Source organism: Pleurodeles waltl, chromosome 11 (genome assembly GCF_031143425.1).
Source record: "Pleurodeles waltl isolate 20211129_DDA chromosome 11, aPleWal1.hap1.20221129, whole genome shotgun sequence".
Lineage (NCBI taxonomy): Eukaryota > Metazoa > Chordata > Amphibia > Caudata > Salamandridae > Pleurodeles > Pleurodeles waltl.
Genome location: NC_090450.1, coordinates 51,487,603 through 51,507,145, shown reverse-complemented (window position 1 = coordinate 51,507,145; position 19,543 = coordinate 51,487,603). Strand labels below are relative to the sequence as shown.

The 19,543-nt window shown below is 40.5% G+C and overlaps 1 protein-coding gene across 2 annotated transcripts in view; it reads left to right on the top strand.

Annotated features, from left to right (window-relative positions):
* PLD1 (phospholipase D1) overlaps positions 1-19,543 on the top strand; it is a 370,963-nt gene that overhangs the window by 141,596 nt on the left and 209,824 nt on the right. For both annotated transcript variants that reach the window (XM_069213037.1, XM_069213036.1), the window contains 4 exons: positions 11,105-11,283; positions 16,420-16,544; positions 18,615-18,760; positions 18,890-18,998. In XM_069213037.1, the coding sequence (XP_069069138.1) occupies positions 11,130-11,283; positions 16,420-16,544; positions 18,615-18,760; positions 18,890-18,998 (534 nt within the window). In that variant the 5' untranslated portion in view covers positions 11,105-11,129. The remainder of the gene's footprint in view (positions 1-11,104; positions 11,284-16,419; positions 16,545-18,614; positions 18,761-18,889; positions 18,999-19,543) is intronic.

Sequence of the window (19,543 nt, the reverse complement as noted above, 5' to 3'; positions counted from 1 at the left end):
TAGCTTTAAAAGAACCAAGTCTACACTTCACTGAAAAAGAAAGATCCTGTTTATTTTACCAAATTAGGATATTTTTAACCAGTTTTTGAGTTTCAGTAGTATTTTGTTTCCCAGGTATGGCATTCAGTAAAAGTTATAAATGGAGAACTTTCTGAATGTGAGTTGAAAACTTTTATTAACACTGCAAAGTACAATTAAAGAGTTTAACTGGTTCTCTGGTACACTGTGGACCTGCTACAATCCTATTCAAATATTGAATAATTTGCTTGGCAAATGATTATTATGCACTTTATAGATATCCTCTGGAGCTAGGCAGCTTTACACAGTTACTGAGTTGTATGAGTTTATTCTTTTTTAAAGTAGTAGATTGATTGTACAGACTAAATAAATAGCACCTCAATGACAGAGAAGAAATAAACCCACAGACTGTGTGCATCTGTGTGATGTTGGAACTTCTCTAGCTCAGGAAGCAGAAGTAGTGCACATGTGCTAGTATTGTGACTCAGAACTCTATTGCACTTCGTTTGAGTGACGCGTCCCTGGAATCCACCGCCCAGTATGAACAATTAGTAAATAAGAGACCACTACTTGAACATGGGACTTGTGATCAAATACCAGCACATGATCATCTTGCTTTTAAATTATTCTGTAAGAAGTATGAACATATTTTTAAATGAGGGTTTAGAAAATTGTTATGGAAAAAAGAAGCTGTTGGCTTAGGTTCTGAAACTGGTGTTGGATGCAGTAACTAGAGCACAGGGGAAATATAAAGGCTTCCTTTATTACGATAATGCAGCAGGGTGAGATGCTACAAAAGAAGAAGGTGGTCTTGTCACCTCAGGGTGTTTTGCTTGCTTAAATCATTATTGCAATTGGTGATCCTTCATGTTCCAAAAGTGGGAGACCCAGGGTGGTCCGATTTGTGTTTCCCAGGTGACGCTACCATTACAATAGCAGCTCATAAAAGCATGACTGGTGGTTGGGTCATTATTTTTGAAACATTTTAGGGAGCAATCTTAACTGGTAAAAAGTAATACTTTTTGGGTAAATGGTAAAAAAAATATTTTATCTGAACTTCAAAACAAGGACATTCATATCAGGCTATAATTACCAGGATTGTGTGCTCTTCAATATTTTCATTGAGATTCCCTCTTGGCAGGCAGAAGCAACCCTCTGACTGCCTAGGGGCAGAGCAACGCCCCGGTGAAGATGGTGAGCCGGTCGCTCAGTAAGGGCAAAGGGTTGAGGCATCTGTGGGGCCAGTGAGCTGACTTTTGGGGGAAGGGAGCTTCCTCCCACAACGATTGAAGACTGAGGGCCTCCCACCGTTTCAAAAAAATAAAACAAATAGAGATTGACATTGTGAGTGAATTCTGATTGAGCCCCTGTTGTGGAGTATTACTCCTACCTGAAATACACTGCTGTATTCTGGGACATTAAGTCTTCACAGGATAAAACCCTTCTAAAGAGCTTTAAGTACTATAAGGGGGGGGGGGGTAATAACCAACATCAGACCTCCTGGCAATATTACCAGAACATTCCTGAGTAGCTATGGAAGCGGCCTGTACAGTTATGGGTGCAGCTTGTGGCCCTCGGGTACACTGGCAAAACACAGAAAAAGGCACATTGTGCTCAATGCATGTTGCAGGGGGCAGCACTCGCCAACAATGCACCGATCTCCTCGTGAACTACAGAGCAAGGGCCGTCTTGCCAAACCATCCCGGAACGCCAGGGGTAAGCGTCCAACTCTAAGGAGTAATCAACGATTAGGTGACCCTTCATGTCATTATTCTCAGTAGGTGTCCTATCACTTCTTATACCCATACCATCAGTCACCACGATTAAAGGTGTACCATTACACAGGTGACTGATTAGGTATTTTTATATTTTTTTATTTTTATATTTTCCCTAGCACAACTGGATCCCTTGTTTATCCAGATATTTCTAATTTCACCATTCCCCCCAGGTTCTTTTAACTTGGAGGTTGAGTCCGTCCAGGTGGCACTGTCCTACCCGGATGGGGTTAGGTGGTCATATGATGAAGCAAGACACTATAATGTGTGTGAGAGCACCTAGTCCGTAAATTAAACTTTCCTTTCCCCTTCACAGTTACTCTTGACACACTACCAAGTCTCAAAATCTGGGATTCTAGGACTAAGGGCAATTTCTTTGCCACTGGTCCCCTAACCACACCCCATACTTCTTTCTGTATATAGTTCTGTAAGATGGGGGGACAGTATGGGGTATTGGCTCTGCTCTTCTTCTGAGCCAAATTCTCCCCCACTCTCTCATTTGTGTTATGGTGCCATGTCAAGGCACCTGATCAGGGGAGGAGGGAAAGAGGGGGAAGAAGGGGTAGGTGGTGGTCCTGGATTGCCCAGATGCGAGGGCCCCAGGTGTTGGCCACTAAAGGGGGGGAGAGGGGGGTTTGGGGGGGCACCAGGAGAAGCAAGGGGAACGAGATCTTTTAACACTACACAAGAAATTAACTATATAGAATTAGGAGCACCAAAGTCTATAATGCCGATGATAATAAGCTTTTTAGCAGGTCTAGTCCGTCTATTTTTCAGGCAGTTTATTAAAATAACTTAACGGTAAGGCTAAACCCTTTATTAAGAATCATTTCTTGGAATGTCAATGGGTTAAATAATGGGAGGAAGAAGGGAGCAATTGAAGAATGGGTTAAAACATTAAACCCCTCTGTAATCTTACTACAAGAAACCCATATCACGGCAAAAAATATCTGGGGCTATATTATGTTTAAAAAATGTGTAGAATATAAGGCGTTGCTGCGGCTCCAGCCGCTCATAGAGGTACTGCTGTTTTCCTAGTCAGAAATTTGGTGGCTTGGGTCCCCGATTTCCTAAGTGATACAGATGGATGTTAGTGCTGGTGCACTGTCAAGTTTCTTTGGAAAGATTTACCTTTGTGAGCTTCTATGCCCCTTTGACAGATGATCCAGGGTCCGTTTGTGGAGCTTTTTCAATCCCAACCTACAACTTTCAGGTAAAATTATTATCGGTGGGGGCTTTAATTTTCTCCAAGACCCATATATCAACTCCTTAGTAAAGGGTAAAAAACAACACAAGGTTTTCAAGGACTATGTAAGGGTTTTGATGTTATGTGACCCTTGGAGAGCGTCTGCACCAAATAAAAGAGAATATACGTGTGTCTCCAGCCCATTTAATAGCGCCTCCCATATTGATTTTTTTTTTTAGATTTAGAACAATGTACTTTAAGAATCAGTCTGTATTGCACTCAGGTCTTTCGGACCATGCCGCAGTTATTTTGGAAAGCCTTTTTTCACCTGAACGAGGTACGCTTCAGCCTAAAAGATGGGATTTCAGTCTGCAGCTTCTCCAAGAGGAAGGGTGGTTGCAGGCTTGTAGAGTTGAAGTCAGTGAATTTTTTAAAAGTAAGCGGGGCTCCTTGACACCGCCTACAGTCTGGGACACGCTTAAGGCCTTTATTAGAGGCATCGTAATTGCAAAGGGGATGACACATAGAGTCCATGAGAAGCAACAATGTCGGGCACTGGAAGAAGCAGTTCAGAGGAGGTTAGATATCTTTCCGTCTCCTATGGAAAGTAATAAAAAAATCATTTGAGCTGGCCAAGCAGGCTCCGTCCGATCGTTGTGTGAAGCAGGCTGATAAAGGATACCAGACTCATAGACAGAAAGTGTACAAGGAAACCAATTTCACTGGTAGATTCTTAGCCTGGCAAACTTGGGACCAAGTGGCTAGTAACATGATACATGCCTTGAGATGCCCAATTACGGGGCAAAGATATATTGAGTCTAGAACAGTGGGAGAAGTTATGTTAGAACACTACAGACTAATCTATAGCCAAACCCAGTATATTGACCCCAAAACTATTATGGATATTCTGGGGAAAATGAACATCGCCACTCTGTCAACAGAAGAAATGGATGCTCTTTTGCAGCCATTCACCAAGCTGCAATTCGCTAACTTGTTACCCAGTCACAATTTGGCTTTGCAAATTTGTATTTGAAAGGGGCGTGTCTAGAGCATCATTTCCAAATAGTGATTAGCAGTGGTATGTATTATTTTTTTGTGACCAAAATCCAGTCACCTAACATTATTTATTTATAGCTACCTCAAAGGAGGAGGTAACTCATTCACACGCCTAGGGTCCCATGAAAATAAATATGCTTAAGAGCAGGCAGTGGTCCCACACACCACTGCCTACTCCTAAAAAATTGAACTTGAACGTTTCACTTGTTTTTTTTTAATGCATCTTGTTTTCCTTTAAGGAAAACAGGCTTCACTTTAAAAAATGCTTTATTTAAAAGCAATCAAAGACATGATTGTCTGCTAACGCCAGCAGGTCACCATCCCTGTGACGGCAACTATTCCTAGTGGGTCACAAATTGTTACCTACCTTATCAATATTCATGAGGTATGTCAATTTGCGACCTCAGTAGGAATCACCATTTTCAAACATATTCTTCATTACAGTTCCAAATTGTTGTACATGTGGCTCCTAATGCTTGCTATAATGCCAACTAACATTTGGTAGGAGGGGCCCTTTTTATTGCTTGATTTATAGGCTGTGCATAGTACACACTTCTCCATTGGCTCTCCAAGTAAGATATATTATAAATAAAAATATGGTACACAAGAAAAAATAATGCTATTTTTACGCTTTTCAGTGAAAACTGTTGCATTTTCTGTGGGTGACTTCAGTATATAAAGATCTTGGAGAAGAAAAGAAGAGGGCACTTGTGATCTAGCAATGAGTGCAACATTACTCGTGGTGCCTAAGACATGTCATTGGTTCCATCGTTTCAGTTTTGTGATGTATTTAATTGTCACTTGTAATTGAATCTTCCATTTAAGAGAAAACTTGTGGCTTTGAATTGCTGTATTTCACTGAGCTCTACAGGAAAGTAGTCTGTGGTGTTAGTTCCCTGGGTGCCTTTTTGAGTGAAGTGACAGATACCATTGCAAAGTTGTAACACATTAACTCTAGTCCGTGTGTTTTCTTTTGTAAACACAGTCCATAATCACCGAACTTTAGATGGGAGCTTTAGTTTGGCAACTATTGCATGGTTAAAAAAACACTGCATGCTGGACATTTCACTGATGCCAGGTGAGCCATTTTCTACAACTTTCTCCCTGGTGTTATCCTTGGCCATGCAACTCCGTAGGAAAGTCCGTGCAGAATGCAAGAACCGTACTTGACCAATTTTAAAATACCTTACTAAATACTATGAATGGAAATAAAATGGGCGGTTCTGATGATTTAGGGCTGGGAAGCCCGTTAACTATTTTCTGAAAGTTTTGTCATAACATCCTCTCAGGGCCATAAAATATAATCCTTTTTTTCTTTTTTTAATTGAAGATTATGGGCCACCACTTACAATCGTGCACAAAAAGCAATGAATACAGAGATAAGCAAAAGAAAGATGAAAAAAGCAATGAAGTCAGAAATATGTCAGTGATAAAATAAAAGGAGGAAAAAGTAGAGCAATGGGAAAGATAAAATGAAAGTGGTCAGAGCTTTTTGTATGAGTGTGTTACCTTGCTTCGTTTGATTCAAACCTTTTATTACTAGACTAGACTAGACTTTGTAGGGCTCAAGGTTATATTTGCTGCCTCTAAATCAGGCGTCTTTTAAGACGACGGATGCTGCTATCTTGATGTATAATGAAATTGCCTTCCTGTTTCACTTCTTGGAGATGGGTCACGATGTTTCTACTTGTTCCTGTTTTATGAAATAAACAATGAATCCATACATCTTGACTTCCAATCTCTCTCCTACATCTACAAATGTTTACTTTCACCCTCTTCCCTGAAGCCTTCTCTCATTTCTTCCCATCGTTATTATCTATTCTCCATCTATCAACAGAGCCCTTAATTAATGACATAGTACTTCTAGGTATATGCATTTTTAGGTTGAGCGTGCAAGCGCTTCGACCTGTTGTAGGTATTGTGGTCTTTTAACCATGTCACGCTGTTAGAAATGGGGTCTGTGGTTGGCAGTCAGGTTACCCTCTGTCCAAGCAACGACCTTCACTCTAGTCAGGGTAAGTCACACACAATCCAAATTATCCTGTGCCCACCCTCGGGTAGCTTGCCACTGAGCAGTCAGGCTAAACTTAGAAGGCAATCTGTAAAGTATTTGTGCAATAATCATGCAATAATACAGTAGAACACCACAAATATACACCACACAGAGATTAGAAAAATATATACTATTTATCTGGATAAATGCAGTTCAAAACGATTAAGATGCAATAAGTATATGTTGGAATATCACTGTACAAATGATATACAGTGTCTTTAGTCTCTTAAAAGTAATAAATGTCTCTTGCAAGCGCAAAGTACCTGGTTTGCGTTCAAAATCTCCTCAGAGGAGGAGGTGCGTGGAAAGCTGGGAGGTGTGTGTCGATTTCTTGGGCTGCACACAGCAATGCGTCATTTATTATTCACACAGGGAAGGCTTTGCGTTGATTTCCGGTGCTTGGTCTTGGATCCTCTTCAGGTTGCGGGGTTTTCAGATGCCCTGGGGACGATACGCTGAAATCCGGCTGACAGGACGAAGTCACAGGCTGCGTCGATCTGGTGGGCATTGTGTGAAAACATTTCAACTGCACGGTAGGTGCTGCGTCGATTCCTCTCTGGAAGTCGGGCTGTGTCGTTCCTGCTCGGCTGTGTGTCGAATTTCTGGTCGCTATGCTGGTGCAGCGACGATCTTCTCGTTGGGAAGTCGGGCTGCGTCGTTCCGGTTCGGCGTGCGATGAAGTCTTTTTGGTCCTGAGAATTCAGGGAACAGGAGGCAAGCCCTATCCAAGCCCTTGGTGAGCACTTCTCAGCACAGCCAGAGAGCAGCAAGGCAGCAGGGCAACAGCAAGGCAGCAGTCCTTCTCAGAAAGCAGTCAGGTGAGTCCTTTGGGCAGCCAGGCAGTTCTTCTTGGCAGGTTGCAGGTTCTGGTTCAGGTTCTCTTCTCCAGGAAGTGTCTGAGTTGGTAGGGGAAGAGGCCCTGTTTAAATACCCAAATGTGCCTTTGAAATGGGGGAGACTTCAAAGAGTGGGTTAGAAGGAGACAAGGTCCCCTTTCAGTTCAATCCTATCTGCCAGGGTCCCAGTAGGGAGTGTGGCAGTCCTTTATGTGAGGGCAGGCTACTGTCCTTTCACCTGTAAGTGTCAGGCCCTCCATCCTCCCAGCCCAGGAAGATCCATTCAAAATGCAGATGTATGCAAGTGAGACTGAGCATCCTGTGTTTGGGGTTTCTCTGAATGAATGCACGAGGGAGCTGTCAACTGAACCTAGCCAGATGAGGACTGTAAGGCACAGAAGGATGTAAGTGCAGAGAAATGCTCAAATTTCTAAAATAGTAATATTAAATTCAACTTCACCAGTCAGCAGGATTTTGTATTGCCATTCTGGCCATACTAAATATGACCTTGCTACTCCTTTTAGATCAGCAGATGCCACTCGAACAATATATGAGGGTAATCCTAATGTTAGCCTATGAAAGTAGCAGGCCTCACAGCAGTGTAAAAATGAATTTAGGAGTTTTACACTACCAGGACATGTAAACTACACAGGTACACGTCCTGCCTTTTGCCTACACAGCCCTGCCCTATGTGTTACCTAGGGCCTACCCTAGGGGTGACTTATATGCAGAAAAAGGGGAGTTTAGGCTTGGCAAGTACTTTTAAATGCCAAGTCGAGTTGGCAGTGAAACTACACACACAGGCCTTGCATTGGCAGGCCTGAGACATGGTTAAGGAGCTACTGAAGTGGGTGGTACAATCAGTGCTGCAGGCCCACTAGTAGCATGTAATCTACAGGCCCTGGGCACATATAGTGCACTTTACTAGGGACTTATAAGTACATTAAATAATCCGACTGGGTATGATCCAATGTTATCATGTTTAAAGGGAGAGAGAGTATGCACTTTAGCACTGGTTATCAGTGGTAAAGTGCACAGTCTTAAAACCAGCAAAAACAGTATCCAAAAAGTGGATGGAGGCAGGCAAAAGGTTAGGGGTGACCACCCTAAGGCTGTCAGGTCTAACACACGCCGATCACTTTCACTTGTTTCTGGGCTTGCCTTTCAAAAATCACTTGATGTCTTTCGTAAATGCTTTATGATCTCTGGAAAACTCAACCCATAATTCTTTGCATGAATTTGTTTCACAGCATTTTTGCCCATAACTCAGCCTGTGGTGGTCCTAGGACAATGGTACCACCACCAAAGCGTTCAGCCACTCATCTTTGGGTCCTCACACTAGGTTAGCGGGGACGCTAATATAAAAACCTTTCCCACCATTCTAAGCATTCTTACGGCTGAAACTTTTGTTTTCTTGCTGGGAATAGCTTGTGTTTTAAGGGGGCTTGTTTGTAATATCATTGTTTTAGGCTTGTTACCACTGAAAATACGTAATTCACTATGCGCTCTAGAGGCTACATATATGGCTACTCTGCAATATTTATTGCTATTTTTTGGTATCATTTATTGCAATTTTCTCATGTGGTTATGCCCTCTAGGAACAAACTATAGAGTTACATGACCATGTTTCTTACAAATGCTATTTTCATTGTGGTGTGCTCCACAGGGGCTGTTCTAAGCATTACAGTCATATCAACATAGTCAAATATTCCTGGCACAGAAAATTGCCCCATAATGCTTTGTAGGGCATTACTTTAACAAAACATTTTTGCTCATAACTTAGCCTGTGGTTGTCCTAGGACAATGGGACCACCTTCAAAACATTAACCACAATGTGATCTTCCTATCTACATCCTCTCTGCGTCCACTATGTTAGTGGGAACTGCAAAATAATAACCACTCCTACTATTCAATGTCTTTTAGGCTTTCTCTTGGTTTGAGTGTTTCTTTTATAGCAAGGAGAAGTTTTGTTTTATAGGCCTTGTTTGTAATATTCTTGCAATAAGCCTGCTAGCTCTAAAACACTCTCTAGGGGCTAAGTATATGGTTACATTACTGTTTTTTCATGAGGTTATGCCCTCTAGGGGCTAAAAATATTGTTATATGGCCATGCTTTATACAATTATATTTTGTTGTGGTGTTCTCTAGGGGCTGCTTTGAGCATTACAGCTTAATGTATAAAGTTTTTTTCTGACAAAGGTTTATATGATAATTGTATATGTTTTAATAATCTCTCCTTAATACAATTATGACCATAATTCAGGCCAGCTTAACATCCTTATTACACTATGAATCTTTGAACACTTTTGATATGTTTGAGATACCCTTGTACTTTATTTCTCCTTTGTGGCTGTCTTGTGTCCTTTTGGGGGGATTGTGTTAGCCAGCCAGCAACTCTTATGATGGGGTGGTTAATGTGTTATTCTATTGGATTTAGTATGGCAGATTTAAATTAGGAGGCACAATGGCAACATTTTCATTTTTTGCTGCAGATAGAGGAAAAAGGTAAATGGGAGTGGTTTAGTTATATGCAGGACCAATGGAATTATATGGCAGTAAAATACATAATTATGAGTCGGTTGATCAATTTATGTGGCAAGAAAAGTCTAGTTATGAATTTACAATACCAATAGATCTAACTCAAGCATATGCGAGACCCATTTCATTGCAGATGCTTGTTACTTATTTTCATCCCACTATCCCAAAAACCTGTTCTTTTGATTTCATGTGACTCATCCTTTTTTCTTGTCCATATCTCTATATATATATGTTCATCTGTCCCATTTTCCTTTTCTCCTCTACCCGGCTTTGTGTGGTGCTCTCTGATCTCTCAAATGGGGCATTGTTCTTGAAATATTTGAAAAAATTAAATTTCTGCATGCACTAAGCCATATATACTGTCTCAAATTATACTTCTCTCAAAGTCCCCTTTTATACTCTTATCTGTAGGATGGGAAGCACTTCACAAGGTCCTATAAGAGTATATTTAGATGCTGTGCAGAATTTTTTTTTTAGAAAACGACATTCACTTCCATTCCGCCTCCTAAGTTTGGTTGCTCTTTGACCTGATTAAGAACATATTGGTGACAAATGGGCAGCTAATGCAAAGCTGGAAATTTAGGAGTTCCATGTTCCTATGATCGGGCAGACCAAATGGACTTCACAGTGTCTTTCTTTTTTTCTGACACTTTTTAGCTGTCATTTTCTTTCAGGAGGTAGTTAACCCATACCATACAAACTCTAGGCACATGACCTTGCTCTTATCCACCAAGCTCCTTCTCCATACATTGCCTGCTGCCACTGTTTCTCATTTCCAGTTAGTATTGTTTCTGAACGCTTGCAATCAACAAGTCTCACATTTTGAAGAGGCTATTGAAGTGACCATTCCTAAGAACCAATTTGTAACAGGGTTGTTTTTCACAGACATTCCTTGGTGGTTTTTATATCTAATTTGTGCACTCAACTTTAATGGCACAACAGTCCCTCCCTCCCCCGCCACCACCCTTCTCGGTTCGCAAACCCACATGACCCATATCCTGGCTCCCATACACTGATTTCCGGAAGCCCTGCATGTTACCTGCATTGATGTCTGAAAAAGAAACTGTAAATGAGGACAACCTGTGTACTTTTTAAATGTACTTGTGGAAAAGCAATACAGACCTATTATAAAAATAAATATTGCCAAAACAGAAAGGACCATGTATTCAAACTAGACTGGAAAATATACTAAAACATCTACCTTCTCTTGTAATACTAGGAGTTTGCCCACCTGTTAAAAAAAAGAAAATCAAGGCTACATGTACTTATTGCAACAGATTATGTGAGCCACGATTTCCATTCGCACTATTGAGACTTTGTGAAAATGATGACATCTACACAAACCATATCAGGAAACCTACAATTCGGATTTTATTTTTTTTAACTTGAAGAAGACCCTTGTAGTACCTCTCAAACTTCCAACGTTCATAATGTGAATATTTAATAAAAACAATTTTAAAAAATAGTCTGAATCTTTTCAAAACGAGAATCTAACAGATAATGCAAAATAAATGTATCATGTCTATGTTTCATAAATGATAATGAAATAAACAATGCAAAATTATTTAGCTTTTTTGAATATGTACGTTCGTTTGCTCAATTACAATACATGGATGAACAAAGTCTGCCTTCTCCTCAACAGGCTCCTGTGAGTGTTCCGTGCTAAAATGACGCTGAGACGAGACAGAAATCTAGATATATCCTCACTGGAGAAAGTTGCTGCAGACATGAGCAACCTAATTGAGAGCCTGGACACTAGTGACCTCCACTTTGAGGGAGAGGAGGTGGATTCTGAGGTGTTACAGGATCATAAAACAGCCGGTAAGCTCGATTGTCACTCATCTGTGTAGAGGTTATGTTATATTGTAAAGAAGACTGTCTAACCCTTGGTCCAGTGAGAGGCATTGCTTGAACTCAATTTATTTTTGTAAAAGACAATGACCAGATTGTGACTGCTTGGTATTTGTACCTTTGAACATATTGTTTGGTAAACCAAAGAATGCAAAATGTGTGTTATCTTGACTCCTTTAGGTAGGAATTTAAAAATACTAAAAATCTGCATTGAAGTATGTTGCATTTTATTTAACTGTGTCTTAATGTGAAATGTCAATATGTATGTTGATGTTCTTTATCAAAGAATGGATCCCTGTTTTAATGTACTGTAACACACATTCTAGAGATACAGATTATAGGACTCATTTCCCCAGTAGAACAAGTATCTTGTGTATTATGCTGTGGAAGATAAACGTGCAATTTACTACTTTACACCGTCATAAAATCTGTATAGCCATGCGTATAAGCAATAATAACATTTAAAGCATTTTTGGGTAAATACTATGTTTAAATATTCATAATTATCAAAACTTTCATTAAAACAATGAAGAGGTGTTCAAGGTGTGAGGTGTGAGGGGGAGCATAATTACTGTGACCCCCACTGCGAAACATGCAGGATGTGCCAACAGCCTCACCATAACACACCATGTGGGTCTTCTTCGTGGAGCAAGGCTTTAGAAAATTTGCCCCATCTGCCCCGCTTCTAAAGGTAGTGCAGGGCTGTATTTGAAAACTTAAGCCATAAGTATTCATTTAAACTCATTTTAATTTTGACAAGTTCTCAGAGATAGTGTCTGGTGGAACTGGGGCACAGCCTCCACTATTTTATGACTGATGTGATCTTGAGGTAGGAGGAAAACAAGGAGAGTAAAGTCTTAAGCTTTCTCTAAAGCTCCCAAAGCTGATTTTTATATGTGTCTATTTCCTGACTCCAAATGGCAATGCACAGTAAAGAGAAGATAATCTGCAGTGCTTTTCTTGGCTGGATTTTGTACTCTCTGCAAAACTAAGATAATTTGTTAAATAAATGTTAATTCCTTAATGAGGAAAAAACATTGTTCATTCAAGTTACTAATGCTGAGAAGTCCTACTGTTGTTTTTTAAAACATGACCCCAAAGAACAGCAGTATTTGAATGGATATTTGACATTTCTGTTAGTGACTCAATACAGTGGTTAACTTAGTTAAAGATGATTCATTGCTGCCACGTTTTACGTCTGTGGAATCAGGGATACATGGGTGATTGTCACAGAACAAAGTGGGTGTTGACTTGATTCAAGAATAACATTTTGTGCTCAGAAGTTTAGTCTCACTACTGTCTTTTGTCGCTTTGGATGCAGCATGTGGATTATCCAACACTTAGTGGGTTTTGACTAATAGGTGTACCTTTAGGCAGTTCTTTACAAAAGGTGTCCTAGCCAATTCTCTATGTGACTATTATGTTTGCAGAGGTGCAATATCACCAGACACTCATAAACATATTTCCTAGTGATAAGAGTGAAAGTCAACCCTTAAAGATTGTGTCAGTCTTCCGACACTGTCCCTTCATGATTATCTTATTACCACTCGCCATCACAAACCTCCTGAGACACCTCCCTATTGGCACCACCAGTTGTCTGTTCAACTTTCCTAACCTTACTTCCATTAGACCATTCGCATGATGGTTTGGTGTCTTTGTTGGGCTGACCCTGTTTTCCACTGACATATTTTGTCTTAACGCATTCACTTCTTCGTGTAGTGTTTCCTGCATTCATGCAAAAGTCGAAATTGTCAGGAGCTGTTGGAAATTACTTTCACAGTTTCCATGCTTTTTAAACAAAAAGATAATGCTTGAATAGCTAATCTGGCTTTCCCTACTCTGGTCTGAGGGCGGGTTGGGTGTCCTTCTTTGCTGTGGGCAGAGAGAGATTTGGGCAGGGAAAGAAATGAAAGCATCTGGGAAAGGTGTGGGCTGCTGAATGGGATCCTCTGTTGGCTGAAGTGGTGTTTAATGTGTAAAAGAATAAGTGCAGAGACATATATTTTTGCTCAGAAGCCCACAATAATAATTGTAGAAGGGAGGGGTACTACAATACCAAGGCTATGTAGTTTTGATTCCACCTCATGCCTCTTTAATCCACTCCTAGACATTCCCTGCCCTTTTATCTCACTCTTGTAGGTTCTTTTTCATTCCTGCTTTCTCCCTATGTCACTTTTGTTTTTGCATTTTTTCCTCCTTCTTTCTCTCTTGTGTGTTTTCTTTCTCTTGCTCTACGTCGAAGTCTGAGGAAGAAAAATAAATGCCAGCCCCCAGACATGAGTTCCCAAATTAAGCACTAGACCTAGAGTCTGCTTGGGAGACACTATGTTTATACTCAGTTATAATTCCAACCATAAACGCAAAGGCACTTTCTTTTTCAAACAGACACGTAGAACATTTACTTACACCATAGAAATAGCCCTTAAATGTGACAACTACATTTATTCACTGCTTGCTTTGAAGTCTTGATGGTAAATAGCTTAATCATCTTGATCAACACTTTTTGTCAAGTATTAGTTCTAAGTTTTTGTTTGAAGAATATACTTGATGCTCTACTTTTTATAAACACATAGCTTAAACAAATTCTTGACATGAATGTTTTTAGGAAATGAGCTTTAAGTTGTTCTTTGAAGACTATTCTGTTAGTTCAAGGAGTGTAGTAGGGCAAAGGTAGACAACTTGATAGAGAAGGGCTCTCAGCTAGAGACTCCTTCGTGAGGAAGTTCAACTTCTTTATATTTAGGGTGAGATAGCAGAAATCAAGTATGCTGCTCGATGTGAAATGGACAGTGAGAGTCCCAAGACCTCTCTGTATGTCCCTTTGGTGGCCCAACCTACTGCTCTACATTAGAGAAAGAGAGTGCGAGAAAGAGATAGAGGGGGCTGGAAGGTTAGTTTGAGAGAAGAGGAGGGGAGGGCACAGAAAGTAAATGGAGGGTATGAGAGACAGAAGATGATGACTGCTGAATAGAGAAGTGAAAGTTGGCGGAGGTGGCCGACAGCGGGAGACAAAGTTTGAAGAATCAGAGAGTGTTATTTCCTTTTAGTTGTATAGCTTGTTGCCCACAGATTCTAATCTCAGTCAGAAAAATAAGTGGTTAACAAACCTAATGCTGTAATCTGCATGTGCAGGGTAGACAATACATTCTGATTAGAGATTGGCGTAACTTGTGTAACTCCATGTAGTGTAATGATGTGGAATTACCAAAGAATTCCATGAGATTCCGCTTGAATTCCACTACAAGAGTAATTCTGCGTTTAGTGCTGTTTCTTGTGAAAAAAATGCCCCTTTGCATCCAAAATGGACGTGAGGATGCATTTTACTCTAAGAAATAGAGCTAAATGGTACAGAACTCAAATAGCGAATTCTTCCACTAATGTGCTGTTGGTTTGGACTTTCCCCCAATTTACTGCCAGTATTTAGTACCATGATATGAGGATGCATTTTGCACTAAGAAACAGTGATAAATGCAGCAGAACACAAATAGCGGGCACTCGCACTCGTTAAATGTGCTTTTGCATTAAGGTTTTTTTTATACCCCAAATAACTCTTAATTATGCATGTAGGAGTAGTTGCTTGATTATCATTCCCTTTAAAAAATTAGCACAGAATTACAAAAATTACTGTGATTACTCTGGCGTAATCAAAATTCTGCCCTGGCCTAATTATAATCTCACTGGAAATGCTTATGTTGGTTAATGCTACTATTGCCGAAATCTGTGTTTGACATATTGGTCGGTTTCCAATTTTGGTGAGGTGGGCCAGTTGGCTAATATTGTTACTGCAGAGGTCTGTGTTTAATCTTTGTCAGATGTCCCAATCACGGTAAGATAAAGGAACTCACTGAACGTCAATCTTTGGACATGATTAAAAATTGCTGACACATGTTAATGTCAACAACCTATGCTACGAAAATAAATAAATCGTGTTTGATTAACGGTTAAGCTTATACTCAGGACAGTTATTTTATTTAGTTACCTAAAGGTGAAAAGCTCACAAAAATAAACTCAATAGATTTCACTCCTTTTAGCCACTGGTTTGACCCTGCCTTGCATCCACTGGTGACATTCATTCACCCTTTACTGCACATAGGATTACAGGTAGTAGCAAGCCCGTTGCCCGTGGCCCGTTGCGGGCCTCGCGTTTGCTCGAGTTAGAGCTATTAGCATTGTAAACTCCTAACTGGACTTTTCTTGCCTCATAAATTGAAAATGAAAAGTAAAACAGTTTCACATAACTAACCAGACCTTTCTTGCCAGATAAACTGAAAAGTAAAAGTTTCACATAAGCGAGCCGACGGTCGCCATCAGCGCAAAGCAGACACACAAAGGGAAATAAAAGTTTGCTTGCGGTGAAACGTATCGGCAACAGTACAATTATCCATCTAACCGGCAAAAGTGCAATTATCGAGGTAACCAGCAAAAGTGCAATTACCTATGTAAGAGCATCGATGTCATACAAAGCGCTCGACTACTGCCCAGCGAGATCGCGCTGTGAAATAAAGAGAAAAAGTAGTCCAGAAACCAGACGGAAAACATTGAGCCTCGTATGTTTTCAGTAGTTGGTCGATGTGCTCGAGGAGGGCTAAACACTGGAAAAAGCATGCACACCTTTCACTAATGAAAGCAAGCGTACTTTAAAAGGCAAGCCGACGAACCAATGAAAGTGACAGACGTGACATGGGCGTAGTTAGAAGCCCAAAGAGAGATTACAACAGTGGACGGAGCGCTTTTCGCTTGCACCTAAAAATGTTTATGGATTCGGGCCACTGCATTTATTTCTCCTTTACCAGCATTTTAGGCTTTGTTAATTTAATTTCAACGACTCTTTGCATTTGTGAAAATAAGAATGTTTATTTACTTTGTGCTTGTATTGTATGCTTGATCATAAAAGTACTTTAGTACATTGTGTTTTTGAAATCATTGATTTCCTTTTTTGTTAGAAATGAAAGTGGCCAATCTAACATTGTTGTTTACTGAAAGAATATGATATCTGGCATATGCAGTAAACCGTAGAATAATGCACACATCCCTATTATGAATTGAAACACGTTGTTTACATTCCAGTGCTGTGCAAATAATTATGTTCTTGTGAATTCCATGCAGGAATCCCGTTCTATACCATTTACAAAACAAAAGGGTTTAAAGATTCGGACATTGTGACGTGCATTCCTGGGTGTCCCATAAAAGTAAAGGTTCTGGAAGTAGAGCGGTTCACCTCAACCTCCAAGGTCAGCATTTCTTCACCTTAGCCCGTCATTTATTGTTTTAGACATGTTTTTAGTTCTCTGATATCAGTGATACTTAGCTTGCGTTTTCATGTTCATGTAACCATTATCTGAGTCAGAAATGTTAGCATCATCGAGACGGATTTTAGTGTATTTACTTTTGACTTCCTGGAGTATCGAACTAGACAGTTGTTAATAACTCTTCTTGAGGGAGGCCTGGCACTCAAGGTGCCATTAAGCAAACGTTCAAACCAATGACTTCAGGATGAGTCAAAATAATTGACAGATCTGTCGGCCTATCAGGTGTCATTGTGATTGAAAAATACATCCTCCCCCTGAAGAGGGTCTGATTCAGATCTCTGCGGTGGGGTTACTCCGTCACAGCGGTGACAGGCAACGCGTCTGGCCACTGGGATATAGATTTCATCTGGCGGAATATCCGCCACAGTTGTGATGGAGTAAGCTCCCCGCTAAGATCTAAATCAGACCCCTAGTCTTAATAATGTCCTTGCCAATGATAATCTTCTAGCAAAGATGGATTTCTAGTCAAGGTTTTGAACAGCTAAACCTCCCTAAGTAGGAAAACTGCTTTGAATGGGAGGCTGATGTTAGAAGCTTTCATAGGACAACATCTGCTCTGGTCCTCCGGTGATGATGTACCTTTGGGCCTGGGGTGTATTTCAGCCCTTTTTTGGGGGAGACTGTCGGAAGCCTTTATTATATTTGATCGTCTTGTGGTGTTGTGGCACGAGGTATCAGGGGATAGTACTATGAAACATTTTTTCATTCCTGCAATGTTAGATGCAACTAGTACCCATGCCGTCCCTGATGCTGCAGACGGGCCTTAGACTTTTGTGGGTGTAAACAGTGCTTTAACTCTGCAGGTTCTGACCGACACCAAATCCCTGCACTTCTTTCATTTAAAAGGGAGAGTACCTGCACTTCTCAGCACTTCTAAAGTACATTTAATGAGAGAGTACCAACACTTCACATCCTCAAACATACCTGTATGTCTATCACGTCTATATTTCAATTTAAAGCACTGGGTGTAAATACAAGGTCCCTATTCCTTTCAGTGCATACGTGAACTCTTTGGTGATACTATATGCAGATGACATTCAGCTGAAAGGGGGATCATAGGTCATAACTTTGTGTTAAGGAGTGTGTAAGCTGGCATTGATAGTGTGGGACCATTCTGGTGGCTCAAGCTTGAAACCTGGGTGCTCCTCTACGACTCCGGATTAATCTTGCACTCCTAAGTAGCTGAAGCAGTCAAGGCTTGATTTTGGGTCCAAGAACCACACCTTTTATGAAATACTTTCGAATATGAGTGTTTTGTATGTCTGATTAGAAAGCTGAAAATCATGTAGACTTATGCTGATCAGATGGTCAGGAGGATTCTTTCGGTTCAAGCAGTCATCCTCATCTTGTGTTGTCTGCATTGGTTACTTGTGATGTTCTGCCTCATATTTACTGAGTCTGTAAAGGAATTTAAGTTGTGCAGGGTATAAGGTGTCTGTACGTGCATTCATTGTTGGTGATCCCTGTGTACTGCATCTGAATCCTTTGTGCCTCAAGAATGGTGCAATCTAACAGCACAGGGTGAGTGGATTGCTAGCATCTAGTGTTAAATTGAGGTTATTATTGTGCTACATAAATGCCCTCAGTTTATGAGTCAGTCAGACTTTGGATATTTCATATGATTCCTGGAGGTTGCCAACCTTTAAGTGTGTCACCTTAGATGTCAGACTATCTTCCATCCTGCCCCAGATAGTCTCTTAGTAGGCAGATCCGATTAAAAGATTTACTAGATGTGTTTGGTTTTTCACATTTGATTGTTAATTTCCTCCATATGTTTTCATTGCTTATATCATATGTTATGGTGTGCTTCCATCGAGTGAAAGTTCTTTACTGAAAAAGTAAAAAACTCTTGTAGAAATTTTTTATCTAACTGAATTACAGTTGACAGAATGCAATCGGACCTACCAGAATGTTCCTGGCAAATAAAGCTTTACCATTATTTTCTTGACTATAGGCTTACTTTTATTATTGTGTTTCATTTTTGTTCTTTAGGTGCCCAGTCCAAATATTTACACTATTGAACTAACTCATGGGGAATTCACATGGCAAGTAAAGAGGAAATTCAAACATTTCCAAGAACTTCATCGAGAGCTTCTAAGATACAAAGCCCTAATGAGGATTCCAATTCCTACAAGAAGGTACTTCCTGCACCAAAAACTAAACAAGAATGTCCTATTCTTTACAAGTAACTGATGTATTTAATATAGATCAGGTCTTTTAATATTATCCAAGGAAGTTTTTTATTCATTACCTATTTTCATTTCTAGTCACACTGTTCGAAGGCAAACTGTCAAAAGAGGGGAAGGAAGGGAGATGCCGTCCCTGCCTCGAACCTCCGATTTAACAGCAAGGGAGGAGCATCGCTCCAGTAGAAGGGTAAGAATTGTCAAATGCAATCTTCAGCAATATGCAGTGTATGCAGTATGTACACCGTCCAAATGTATTTCTGTATTTAAAGACTTAGGGCCTCATTAAGAGTTTGGCGGCCCCACCGCAAGACTGCCAAACTCTCAAGGAGGATACCACCGTCATGGCGGTGGCATCCCCCCTGTCTTATTGCAATGTTCCCTCTGGTATGGCCGGCGAGAACATTGCTACAAGATAGCCCTCGGCTTCCTTAAAGGAGTGGTATCATGCAGCACAGAGGGGGCAGACCAGCACCCTTGGAATTTGCACCAGGGGGTCCCCTGCACTACCCATGCCATGGTCACACTGCCATGGAAAGGCTGGCAGATAGGGGAGTTGTAATCAGTCAGGTGGCGCTGACTTCAGCGGCGGTCCGACCGTCAACTTGAGTGTAGCGGTTCTCAGACAGCTATACTAGTAATAAGGCCCTTAAACACCTCCATAAATATACATACATATGTATATTGCAAGCAATCTGTAAACTTTAATATGTGTTTTTTGTTTTTCATTTTATA